The sequence below is a fragment of the Elephas maximus genome, chromosome 2, assembly GCF_024166365.1.
Source record: "Elephas maximus indicus isolate mEleMax1 chromosome 2, mEleMax1 primary haplotype, whole genome shotgun sequence".
Classification (NCBI taxonomy): domain Eukaryota; kingdom Metazoa; phylum Chordata; class Mammalia; order Proboscidea; family Elephantidae; genus Elephas; species Elephas maximus.
This window is the reverse complement of record NC_064820.1, coordinates 153,887,027-153,900,238: the sequence shown is the minus strand read 5'-3', so window position 1 is coordinate 153,900,238 and position 13,212 is coordinate 153,887,027. Positions and strand designations below refer to the sequence as shown.

The following is a 13,212-nucleotide window of genomic DNA, read 5'->3' as shown; positions in this document are numbered from 1 at the left end:
CACCCAGAACCCAGTCCTGCTCAGCCTTGGGTTCAGACTGGCAGTCCCATCAGGCTAACTCTAATTCCCAGGGAATCTCTGCCCTGGGACTAGGCCCTGAGACAGGCATGAATAAGTCTGACATTTGAGGCCAATCACTCTTATGTTCCTCTCTCCACCTCTCATCAATGACAGTCATTCCTCCATTTTCCACTGGGCACACTGGCTAGTAAACCTCCTTATTGTCTAGGAATCTAGAACCACAGCTTGGGAAAGGACCAAGATGATTTTCTGAAAGTGCTTTTATACAACCCATGGAATTAGCGCTCTTGGTGCTCCAAGTGCGGTGAGAAAGGATGCTCAACATAGAGAAGTTTAAGACAGCAGGTGAGCCAATTTTAATCAAACTAAATGATCATACAAAAAATTTTATACACATTCAAAACAAAACAAAACACCCTGCAGCCTTTCTGGGAATTGCAGGAAGAAAGCAGTGGGGAATACATCCTTGTGGTGATTCTTCCTGGAGTTGTAACTGGAGGTTAGTATTTTGGTCTTTTGACCTCAACCCTGAAATGAAAGGAGAAATGGGTCAACCTAAGATCAATACACTAAGCAACTCTCATCATTACAAAGAGAAAATGATGCTGCTCACCCATCAGCTTCCATCTTCTTCCTCTTCTCAATGATCTGCAAAAAGACAAGGCAGATGATAGTCATGCTGCCAGTCTACGCTCACCTGAGGCCTAGCTGACCCCTCCCCCACTTCCATGCCTCCCTAACCCTCTGTCTGTTTCTAGGTCTATGGGTCTGTGTCCTCTCCCAGCTGGAGCCCTTCCACCCCTAGGTGCAGTTCCACTTACTGCACTAATCTTCTTCCACTGGCGATCAAGCTCTGCCTTGTCATTGGTTTCTTTGAAGCGCCTGGTTTTCCGCCCTTCAGACATCTTGATGCCATACTGGAATGCAGCCCTGAGAACAAAAAGGGTGGTAGGGGAAGAAGGCAGCAGAGCTTGCACAGCAGTAATCATATTTTCCCAGACAGACAACCTAGCTGGGAGTGTCTCAGCCAGACTGCATCCTCTAATCTGGGGTGAGCCAGGCCACCCCATTCCCATCCTCCTCCTCACTCCTTCCCCATATTCAGTACCAGACTCACTTGGGCAAAGCCTCCTTGTTGTTCATATACTCGCTGTATTCCTCCTGGGTATCAAAGTCCCAGCGGCCTAAGGGGCCCTTCTTGTTACCCTGTTGCAGGACAGAATGGAGGCATGGGGGACAGCAGTGGAAATGTCAATGGAAATGGAATTTTGGTGGTGATTAAAGCTAAACTCTCCCATAATCCCAGGTTTTCCTGGAGACCAAAGAGGGTCAGCTTTCACCATTCATAAATCCTATATAAATAATAATGGCTTAGTATGCACTTACTATATGCCAGGCATTATTCTGAGCACTAAATACAAATTTCATTCTCACAAAAAACACATCATCTCATTTTCCTGATGAGGAAGCTGAGGCACAAGCAATAAAATAACATGGCAAAGTCATAAAACTAGGATTAAACAAGGCTCCAAGATGAAATTAAACCATGTTCTTAACCACTGCACTACAGAAAACAAGGGAAAAGTAGATGAGAGTCCTTCAACATTAGTAGTGGTAAGTGTTTTTTACTGTTTAAGACTTAGAGGAAAATTTCAAACCTGGCTAGAATAAAATTAGGTTCTTTCTAAAGACTGCAATCCCTCTGTCCTCTCTCTATACATACTAAATGCTTGCGTACTGCCTAGAATGGGAATCAAAGTCTTATACTTTGTTGTAGGAAATAGAGAGAGATAGACTTTGCCCCTAATTTAGATGTTCTTGTGCAGAGACTTTAAGACAGTTAAGCTGCCCATGGCCCCTCAATGCTGTAGCTCCTATTGCTGCAATTGAAGGTGGGACCCAGTAAATGAGATAGATTGCTTGGGGATAGAGAGAGGGAGAAAGGAGGGGCAGTGCTTAAAAGTAACTGCCAAAGAGCCCCACCTATCCGTTCAACTCCATACCTGGTCCATTTTGCTATAATCCACCTCCTCATCACTGTCCACAGCCATGTCATCCATCCTAAAGAAAGCAACAGTTAAACAGCTGCTGAAGACCCAGATGCCAATCTTTATCCAGAAACCCACCCAACTATGAGGTTATATGCCTAGGACTGACCACCCCCCTAGAACTCCCACTCATAGTCTAACAAAATAGTTCAACCAAGTAACCCTGGATCCCAGCAAATCAAATTTCCACCACACTCTCCCACTTGTTCTTAATCATCCCAGCCTCCCTTCCTTAAAAGGATTTTACTTACGTGGCTGGGTAGCATTCTGCGTAACTGTTGGACATGCCAAAGAAATCTCCCAGCTGCTTTTTGTCCTCTGGCTTCTTCAGCATATGCTATGTTAAAGAAAGTACCAGAATTCCAACTACCCTAGAAAAGCTTCAAGGCAAAAGGGGCCAAGGGCTAGAAGACCCAACATGAGAACTCTCAACAGAGGGCTGTGAGCTGGAATGGGTCCTCTGGGGAAGAGGCGAGGCATGGATTCACCCCTGTCAAAACTCAGGAGGGAAGGAGCTGGAGGGGGTGGGGAGAAGAAGGAGGAGGAGGGAGGCAAGAGGAGTTGAAAGAAAAGAGAACAGTTTTCTTGAATCCAAGAATATACTGGAATAAAGGATATGATTCAGTGCCTTCCCAACCAGCAGACCCAGCAAATTTCTCATTAATGGATTTGATCAACTCTTTAGCAGACCCAGGTCCTAGGGGGTGGGGGAGAAAAACACTGTTCAGACTTTGAACCTCAAGGATCTCACAACCTCCTGCTTGCAACATACAACCAACCTGTGGCTTTCATCACAACATTTTAAAAGCAGCAAGACCCTTCTATCTAACAAAATTTTAATCAAACTCCCACTTTTTAAAAAATTGAGCTATTCTGGTTGAGAATAGGGATAGGGTGCCCACTCAGCCTCTGCCTCACCTCCTCAGAACCCCAGGGCTAGAGGCCTTATATCTGACAAAGCAAATATGCCTTGCCATTTCCCAGGGGGTGAAGAGAGCTCCAGTATTCCGTAATACAGAACATGGCTCTCATAACAACCCAAGCCAGCTGTGAGCTCTGAGTCGGGGGAAGGCAGGACTGCTAAAGTCAATGTAAGATGCTGTGACTATACCCACCTTTGTCGACATCCATGGGCTGAAAAAAAACAGAAACTGAGATAAGTATCACTATAAAGGATTCCCATTTACCCTTCCCCAAGTCTGAATCAATTCCCTACTCCATCTTTCCCCCAATTCCAGGATGGTCCTACCCTGGGTTAGTTGACAGTGGCTGTTGTGGAGCCATGATGAGGCGCCTGCATAACACAAGGGTCCTACAGCTAGGCTGGGCAGGCCTAGAGAGGGGTAGCTCCACCACCCAGTACCCTGATTTTACCTCATCGTCAACTTTGGGCTTTTCAAAGTAACTGTGCCTCTTCTTCTCCTCCTCTCTCTCTCGGTCCCGCTCCCGCTCCCTATCTCGTTCTCGCTCCCGCTCTCGGTCACGGTCTCTGTCTCGCTCTCGATCACGCTCCCGTTCCCGGTATCTCTCCCGCTCCTTGTCCCGAGGTGTCTTGGTCGTAGAGGGCACGTAATCTCCAACATCTTCAAAAATGCTAGAAAAGCAGACAAGGACCACTAGCTGCCAAAGTCACACACAATTCTATTCCCCCTGGCCATTTCTCCAGATTCTCAGACTTCAGCTCCCAAAACTGCCCAAATACAAGAAATGCAGAAGACCTCCCCTCAGTTCAGGTGAAAGAAGAAAGGATACGTACTTCATATCAGCTTCAGGAGGTTTTTTCTCTTCCAGTTTCCCTAATACGTAAAGAGAGAAATGAGGAAAACACTCCTGAGTTCACTCCTACTGGGCCTCACCATCCTCTCCAGTTCTGAATGCCCTTTTAAATATCTCCAGCAGGGTGATCAACAGCTACCCATGCTGTCCCTCCTCCTGCCTCAAACCTGATCAGTGATTACTGGGTGGGCCAAGCAAACAGAGCTTGGGTGTAACTATTCCCTTGCCAATGGCTCAATTGCTCCCATTTTTCTCTGCTCCCCAGGAGCTTCCCAATGTCCTGGGGACAGAAGGCTCCTGGAGGCCTTGGTTCCATCCCCAAGTGCCCTTCCCCAACCCTCCAGGTACCTTTGTCCTTCTTCTTGAGCTTCTTGTTGCGGGTACCCTGCCTCAGGTAGGAAAGGATTTGGGTGAGCTTACTGATGACAATGTCATTTGTGGTCAGTGTAGTCTGGGCCTGAAAACCCCAAGAAATGAGAATGTTATCCCACTGAGCAGGGATCTCTTCATTCATTCATTCACTTAACAGACTGAAGGATGAGTTGGAATGAACTAGGTAAAGACAAAGAAAAGGTGTTGTGGAAGGACAATCCAGACAGATGAAGGACCATGCAGAAAGGCCCTAGGGCAAAAGTGAATTAAGCACACTCAAGAAATCAAGAGTGGCTGGAGAACAAACAGGGAGTCGTGGTGAAGAACAGGCTGGAAAGGCCAGGTGTTGTGGGGGTTCATAGGCCATCATAAAGATTTGGGTCTTTATCCTAAAAATAATGAGAAACCATTGAAAGCTTCTAAACAGTGATGAGACAAAAATTTGCATTTTGCAAAGATCACTCAGCCATGTGTAAAAAAAACTTATTGGAAGCAGGAATGGGCAGACTGGCAGGGAGACAGTTTCTTTTTGGAGTAATAAAAATGTTTTAAATTGACTGTGGTGATTGTTGCCCCCAACTCAGAAAATATTAAAAACCGATGACTTACACATTTTAAAAGAGAGAAATATATAGTATTCAATAAAACTGTTGAAAAAAAAAAACAGAGTGTAAGTGGGGAAACCAATTAGGAACCTCCTTCAATAGCTCCAGCAAGAAATGATTGTTTAGACTGAAATGATATTGGTAGAGATGGAGAAAAGTAAGTGGGTTCAATTGAGATTTAACAAGTAAAAATTCAACAAAACTTGGTGATGGACTAATGTAGGGGATGAGGCCCAGGGCAGATTCAAGGGTGAATCCCAGGTTTGAGGCTCATGTGACAGTGTCCCAGGACTCAGGTCACTCACCTCCATAGTGGGGCAATCAGCCTTGCTGCGGATAAGGGTGGTGGGAATGTCCGTGTCAGCATACTCATCATCCAGATCCACCACATAGGCCATGCGGCCCGGCAGGAACAGCTCATTCCGCTCATATGCTTTGCTCTTGAAAAGCATGCGGTAAACATTGCGGCCTACAAAAAAGGGAAAGAAGAGAATGTACTCAATGAGAACCTTCTATAAAAACAGCTGCCATTTATTAAGTCCTTACTTTGTGCCAGCCACAATGCCAAGTGCTATGCATGCCTTGCTTCATTCAATCTTCACAACAGCCCTATGAGGTGGGCATTATTATCCCTTTTTACTAATAAGAATACTAAAGCTGTGAGTTAAATGATTTGCCCAAAGTTATATAGCTACCATGTGACAGAGCAAAGAATGGTACCCTGGCAGTATAACTCCAAAGTCTAAGCTCCTATCTGCTCTTCTACACTGTCATCTGAAGGCACTATATGCCTAGTATTTTATTAGGCCCTGTGGGAAAGAAGGATGACATTTAAAGAAATACTGAAGGTGATAGAAAAAAACAGCTGTTGTGTATGGACAAATAGTCCCTGAGAAGTAAATCAGTTGCCTAAAATCACACACCTACTATGGTTTCATCATCAAGATTCAAACCCAGGTGTCTCTGACTGCAAATTCTGAGCTTTTAATCACTAACCATGCCATCTCTCTTAATAAATATGCCCTAATCTGGAAGAACTTCCAACCTAGCTGAAGAGACAAAAAAACAGATGTGAAATAATTAAGTCCAGATCTGAGTTCTACGAGAGCACTGTATGGGAATTAGCTGGTTTGGGAGCAAGAGAGAGAGAGGAAAGGAGGCTGAAGGAAGGGGAAGCATATCCTGTCCAGAGCATTAATCCCTTACCTTTCACCCAGAATCTGCAGCCACTAGTGTAGAAACTGTACTCACCCAGACGTGTTTTAAATTCGATCTTATTTTCCGGATCCTCGTCCTTCCTGAAAAGACAAAAAATACACTTTTGCCAAATGTGTTCCTACTGTAGATGGCATTCTTCTAAACTCTCAAGTGTTTCCTGACGTTTCTTACTTGGTCTCCTTCTGGGGCTTTTCCATCAGTTCCTCCTCCTCTTTCTCTTTGCTGGCAATCTCAGCTCGTACCTATCAAGAGAGTAAGGAGATTGGAGACATTCATCCATTTTACATATATTTACTAAACAGCCACTATACCACACTGTGCCAGGTACTAAGGATACAATACTAAACAAGACAGACACAGTCCTTGCCATACTGGAACTTATAGCAAGAGAGACAAATCAAACTAGTAATTTCAACAAAGATTGATGAATGCTATGATATGTAAAACAGAAGGGCTACACAGTGGTGCAGGAAGCAGGAGGTAAAAGGTGGAGGACCTAACCACATCTGGATGATCAGGGAAGGATTTCTCAATGAAATAGTATTTAGGCTGAGATGTGAAAGATGAATAGCATTTTAGCCCTTCTTTTAGATGGTCTGAGCTACCAGAAGGAGCCTCCCTCCTCAACTCCCAGAGCCCATAGGACTGGGACTGGGCTCTGAGAGTTGAGGAGGGAGGCTCCTTCTGGTAGCTGAGACCATCTAAAAGAAGGAGTATATTCAGCACCCTAGTACGACCATCCACACACCCAATACAGCTCACCTTCTGAAGCAGAGCAAAATCCAAGCCTTTCACCAAATGGGTGTGTTCCATGTCACCACCTAAGAATTTGGATTCCTGGATCAACTGTCTTCTCTTCTCTGCAGCTGATTTGTCCCTATAACAAAAAATTGCACATTAGAATAGTCCTTTGCGGGTGGCAAGTGTCTACTGACATGGCTTGGAGTGGGCTCCAGAGAGGAGAAAAGTGTGGGGAGATGTTCACATCATGACTGCATGACTCTGAGATGTTGTGGGAACTATTCCCTGGTCCAATGGGTACTCACGCCTCAGCAGTGGGACCCACAGCCCTGTAGTTAGCTGTGGTGCTGATCAGCTCAGTTTCCTCATAATCTTTGTTAACACCGTCTCTCCGCTCCTTGGCACGGTCCCGGTACTTCTCAGCAAGCTCCCGCTCTCGCTCAATTTCTTGTTGTCGCAGCTTGGCGTAGTAACTATGACCAGAGAAAAGAGAATGCATAAGGCTCATTAACAGCTTTCTCAAGGTCAGCAGAACTATTCCTCTCTGTTTTCCTATATCCTCACCCAATGCTCTATGGTAAAACCTCATATATGTCCTGATAAAACTGCTGGTCACCTCTTTACACTCTTTCAGCTCTCAGTTACAGTGTTATCTTAGGACACTCAATCACCTCAGAACCCAATGCCACCCAACTCTACAATGCTGAATCTCTAAAGGTATGAGAGACTTTTTCACACAGCAACCAGAAAGTCAGCTGAATTTCTGTTGCCTTTAAATTTTTTTTTTCCTAAATTTCAGCTGAAAATCACTTTTTTGCTGGTCTAACCCCAGAAGAGAGGAAAAACTAAGTACCAGGTCCAAAAAGTTTTGTATTCTATAACCTATTGCCGTTGAGTCAATTCCAACTCATAGTTACCCTATAGCACAGAGCAGAACTGCCCCACTGGGTTTCCAAGCCTGTAAATCCTTACAGAAGCAGACTGCCACATCTTGCTCCTGAGGAGCAGCTGGTGGGTTCAAACCGCTGACCTTTCAGTTAGCAGCTTAGTGCTTTAACCACTGTACCACCCGGGCTCCTTTTGTATTGTACCATATAAATAATAACAACAATAGTGGCACCCAAGATTTACTGGGTAATTACTATATGCCAAGCCCTGGTGCTAAGTGCTTACATACACTATCTCAGTTGAGCCTCATGACAACCTTATGTGAGAGTTATTTTCACTACTCTATTCTACCCATGAGAAAATTGAAGATTGGAGAGGGTAAATAAAATACCCAAGGTTATTCAGCTAGTAAATGGTGATGATGACATTAAGACACAGGCGGGCAGACTTCAAAGTCCTGTAAGTTATCACTCCTCTCCACTAAGAAAGCAGAGAACCTCAGGACAACACGTACCCTCATCCACCTTAAAACCCAACTCCCCGACTTCCTTCACCTTTTCTTTTTCCTCCTTCGTGCAGCTGGGTCTTCATCCTCATTATACTCCCTTGGCATCCTAGGAGAGACAAGAAGTTCAATGATAGCAAAATATTGCCAAGCCCTAGGACGCAACCTTATGGACTGAAAAAAGCCTAGAGTACTGACCGAAGCAACAGTTTCAATCAGGCAGAGGTCCATGTCAATAGTTGTAGGTGAGTGATCCTCAAACTTTAAGAAGAATCACAACTACCTGAAGGGACTATTAAAATTATATATCTCCAAGTGTCTACCCCAGAGAGTCTGAGTCCATGGGGCTAAAATGGGCCTAAAAATATGCCTCGTTTTTGATGGCCTGTGTCAACCAGAGTTTACCTTCACTCAGCGAGTGACATCTGCTTTAGAATGGTTACTGCTTTCTTCCTTTAGTTTGGTGCTAAGTGATTAATGTTTATGGAAAATGAGGTACCAACACTTAACTTGCTAGGTAGCTTCTAGAACTTTGTGGAAAATGGCATCGGATTATTCTTTAGGAAACCACAACCAACCTTGTCCAAAGAGTCAAAACCTGAAGAAGAGGGAGCCATTGCTGAAAATGTACTGATTTTCTGTTTGAGGTGATGAAACTTTCAGAAACGGACAGTGGTGATGGCTGCCCACTATGGTGAATGTAATTAGTGTCATTGAATTGCACACTTAAAAAATGGTTAAAATGACAAAATTCGTGTTATGTATATTTTACCATGATAAAAAAAAAAAAAAAATGCCCAGTTAAGTACCATAAGTGACTCTAGTGTAAGTGGTCCATGGAACATACTCTGAAAAACAATGAGATCCCAGGGCATTCCAGTCTTCACTGGAGCCTCAATTTCCAGAGGGAGAAAATCATAACCACAGGCTTCAACAAAAGGACCACCCTTACAGCTTCTAAAACATTATGGTTCAGTAGATTTTCTGAAATCAGTATGAGCAAGGAAGGAACTGGGAGACAAGTCAGCTCATCCCGAGACTTACTCATGGTGACGTGACTTAGAAGGTGGTGCGGAGGTGGGTGCAGCCCTTGGGGTCATGAGAAGTTTCCTGAAGTCTTCATTGGTGAGTTTTGATCTAGAAGAAATGTCAAAGAATTAAAAAATGAGTGGCCAATAAGAAATGAAAAAGGAGTATATAAAAAGCACAGTTAGTTTTACTTGAAATTACAGAAATATAAATTCAAACAAAGACATACCACTTTTAATGAATCAGAATGGTATCTATAAAGTTTGATAAATCAAGTATGAGTAAGAATCTGGGAAATGGCTACTCTCATATACTGCTACCGGGAATTTAAACCAGTATAGCCAATTTGGTGGGTAATTTGGCAGTATTTATTAAAATTTAAGTGTGTCTATCCTTTGACTCAGCAACTCCATTTCTCTATATTTAGCCTAGCCAATTACTGGCATGCATATATTTATATGTAGGCCTGTGTTATGGGTTGAATTGTCTCCTAAAAACATATGTGGAATTCTTAACCTCTGTAGCCATGAATGTGACCTTGTTTGAAAGTAAAGTTTTTCAATTGATCAGTTAAGTCAAACGAAATCATACTGGCCCTGGGAGACTAAGACAGCTTGTAAAGGAGATTCAATTACAGTTTCAGAAATAATAAAAATCTTGGAAAAACGTAAGTGTCTATTAACTGGAGAATAACTAAATAAACTATGACAATGAATCCCAAATACAGGACACACAGCACTGATGAATACAAGATATCATTTCAATTGGTACACAGACCAGTATTAATAAAATCAATTCACCCAGTCAAAAACTTATTCTTTGCAATTGTCTCTTAATCCTTCACAGTCCATTAAAGAAAAAACAAAAATCAAGGTGGTGCTGCTTCCTCTATTGTTTCCCTTTGCCACAGGGCATTTTCTTCCCCCAAATCCACACTTTCTCTGAGAATATAACCCAGGTAGGGCCCTGGCCTGGATCTCAAGTTTCAAAACCTGCGTCAAGCACACCGAATGCCAGGTCTCCTATAAATCCAAAATCCTTGGTTATCAAGATCAGAGAATCCAAAACATTGTTGTTAGGTGCCATCGAGTCAGATCCAACTCATAGCAACCCTATGCACAACAGAACGAAACACTGCCCTGTCCTGCACCAGCCTCACAATTGTTGCTATGTTTGAACCCACTGTTGCAGCCACTGTGTCAATCCATCTCATGAAGGATCTTCCTCTTTTTTGCTGACCCTCTACTTTACCAAGCATGATGTTCTTGTCCAGGGACTGATCCCTCCTGATAACATGTCCAAAGGAAGTGAGACAAAGTGTCACTATCCTCACTTCTTTCTAAGCAGCATTCTGCCTGTACTTCTTCCAAGGCAGATTTGTTTGTTCTTACAGCAATCCATGGTATATTCAATATTCTTGCCAACACCATTATCTTAGTTATCTAGTACTGCTATAACAAACAGAAATACCACAAGTGTGTGGCTTTAACAAAGAGAAACTTATTCTCTCACAGTTTAGGAGGCTAGAAGACCGAATTTAGGGTACCAGCTCCAGTGGAAGGCTTTCTCTCTCTGTTGGCCCTGGGGCAAGGTCTTTGTCATCAATCTTCCCCTGGAATAGAAGCTTCTCAGCGCAGTTGCTTTCTTGGTGATATGAGGTCCCCATCTCTCTGCTCCCTTCTTATTATATCTCTAGAGATTGACTTAAAACAAAACCTAATCTTGTAGATTGAGTCCTGCTTCATTAACATAACTGTCGCTAATCCCACTTCATTAATGTCACACAGGTAGAATTTACAAGACAAAGGAAAATCACATCAGATGACAAAATGGTGGACAATCACACAATACCGGGAATCAGGGACTAGCTAAATTGACAAACACTTTGGGGGGACACGACTCAATAGGTAACAACCATAATTCAAATGCACTAATTTTTCTTCAGCCTTCCTTATTGTGTCCAGCTTTCACAAGCATATAAGGCAACTGAAAATACCATGGCTTAGTCAGGTGTACCTTAGTCCGCAAGGTGACATCTTCAGTTTTTAACACTTGAAAGAGGTCTTTTGCAGCAGATTTCTCCAATGCAATACATTGTTTGATTTCTTGACTGCTGCTTTCTTGGGCATTCATTGTGGATCCAAGTAAAATGAAATCCCTGACAACTTCATTATTTTCTCCATTTATCAGGATGCTGCTTATTGGTCCAGTTGTGGGGATTTTTGTTTTATGTTCAGTTGTAATCCATACTGAAGGCTACAGTCTTTGATCTTCATCAATAAGTGCTTCAAGACCTCTTCGCTTTCATCAAGCAAGACTGTGTGACCTGCATACCATAGGTTGCTAATGAGTCTTCCGCTTAAATCAGTGAAGACTTCCTGAAGATCACATTAGTACCCACTTGTCACCAAAGTTTTTAACACTTGAAAATTTCCTTATTTCTTAACTTAGCCATGCATTTATAGGGATGCTGATTATGTGTTACATAATACAATACTTAGAACAGTACAATGCTTAGTATGGAGCAATTATTTTGTTTTGAATGGTATACTTTTTCCTTGGGCATTTTCTATTTATAACAAGTGATAATTGGTTTTCGGTTTATAGTAATGATGTTGTTTCCTACTTAAATAAATGTATTTAAGTTTTTACAAAGGGATCAGTAATAGCACCAGTTATATGCGGCTATGGCAAAAATTCGTGGAGGTGGAACACAGTGAGTGAATTTAGGAAAACACTGAATTATGTAATAGCCGTACTATGTAATACCATGCAGCAGTTTAAAGACTGCCATGAAAAATCTCCAAGATATTAAGTGAAAAAAGAGCAAGTGGCAAAGTAATATATAATGTATAAAGTTCATTTTTTAATAAACTAACATCCTGTCAGAATTTCCCCTCTAATAACCCTCTTTATATGCAGTTGACGAGATCCAGTTAAAGTTCACAGAGCTGATGTGCTAAGTGGTTCAACTTTTTGGCCCTCCTTGCTGACAAAACCCAAACCCAAGCCACTGTTGTTGAGTCAATTCCAACTCACAGGGACCCTATAGGACAGGGTAAAAACCTAGGACAGGGTAAAACAGCCCAATAGGGTTTCCAAGGCTGTAAATCTTTATGGAAGCAGACTGCCACATTTTTCTCCCCCTGAGCAGCTGGTGGGTTTGAACTTCCGACTTTTCCATTAGCAGCCAATCACTTAACCACTGTGCCACCAGGGCTCCTTCCTTGCTGACAAAGACTTTCGGAATTCTTCCATTATCACCACCACCACTCCACGCCCAGCTCATTCCCATAGCCCTACAACAAAACACTCACTGGTGGAAGGAGTGAGGATCATCCACATCGTGGCCATCTGGGGCCAAAGGGTTGGAGAACGGCTCGCCTGAGAAAAAGAATTGCATTGATTTAATCAATCTCTTATGTATCAGGCCCTGTGCAAAAGCTCGGGGTATAACAGTCAACGATACAAACGCGTTTCCTGTCCTCAAGTTGCTCACAACCTAATGAGGAAGGAAGGCGTGAACTGCGGCAGTGACAATACGATGAATATGTGTTGAGATGGGAAAATACAAGGAGCTGTGCGGGCACAGTGAGGCCCCTAAATCGTCACGGACTTCCGAATATCACATCGAAAGTCCTATGTGCAAGGTGAATAGGCCCAATCCAGGATAAAGTGATTGAGGAGGGGGTTTCCTGTCCTCGATTGGGGCAGGAAGCAAGTTCGGGGGCAGGGTCTGAAGCTGTCCAGCCTCACTCCGGACCGGACGGCCTCGCTGGGCTTCAAGCGTCACAAACACCACCAGCCCCCCGTTTAAGCTCTGAAGTCAAAGTAACGCGCCGAGTGCCCCGAGTCCTGCAGAGTAGAAGGCAGATAAACCGAGCCTTACTGTCTCGCTCCGGCATTTTGTCCGCGGTCTTCCAATGCCAGCGGGGACCAAGATTCCAACAATAACACACAACAGGCTTTTCCCACAATACACCTCAAAAATCAACCCACAGTGCTTTGC

At 43.4% G+C, this 13,212-nt stretch overlaps 1 protein-coding gene across 1 annotated transcript; it reads right to left on the bottom strand.

The window, feature by feature from the left end:
- Positions 1 to 353: 353 nt before the first annotated feature.
- IK (IK cytokine) lies at positions 354 to 13,203 on the bottom strand. Its single transcript, XM_049873832.1, has 20 exons — positions 13,093 to 13,203; positions 12,521 to 12,587; positions 9,219 to 9,311; positions 8,224 to 8,283; positions 7,087 to 7,254; positions 6,803 to 6,917; positions 6,212 to 6,282; positions 6,074 to 6,120; positions 5,128 to 5,291; positions 4,194 to 4,302; positions 3,826 to 3,865; positions 3,444 to 3,663; positions 3,185 to 3,203; positions 2,688 to 2,766; positions 2,321 to 2,401; positions 2,025 to 2,082; positions 1,139 to 1,227; positions 843 to 951; positions 635 to 669; positions 354 to 549 (listed from the first exon to the last, which is right to left on the bottom strand). The coding sequence occupies exons 1-20, from the start codon at positions 13,106 to 13,108 to the stop codon at positions 522 to 524; spliced, it is 1,668 nt and encodes a 555-aa protein (XP_049729789.1). The 5' UTR covers positions 13,109 to 13,203; the 3' UTR covers positions 354 to 521.
- Positions 13,204 to 13,212: the final 9 nt, after the last annotated feature.

What these genes read in the sequence shown, in the direction of transcription:
- IK (XM_049873832.1), bottom strand. An exon ending in CCTCCTGAAGCTGATATGAA is followed by an intron (nt 3,664 to 3,825) that starts GTACGTATCCTT and finishes CTGCTTTTCTAG; the next exon opens with CATTTTTGAAGATGTTGGAG. An exon ending in AGTGGAAGAAGATTAGTGCA is followed by an intron (nt 670 to 842) that starts GTAAGTGGAACT and finishes GTCTTTTTGCAG; the next exon opens with ATCATTGAGAAGAGGAAGAA.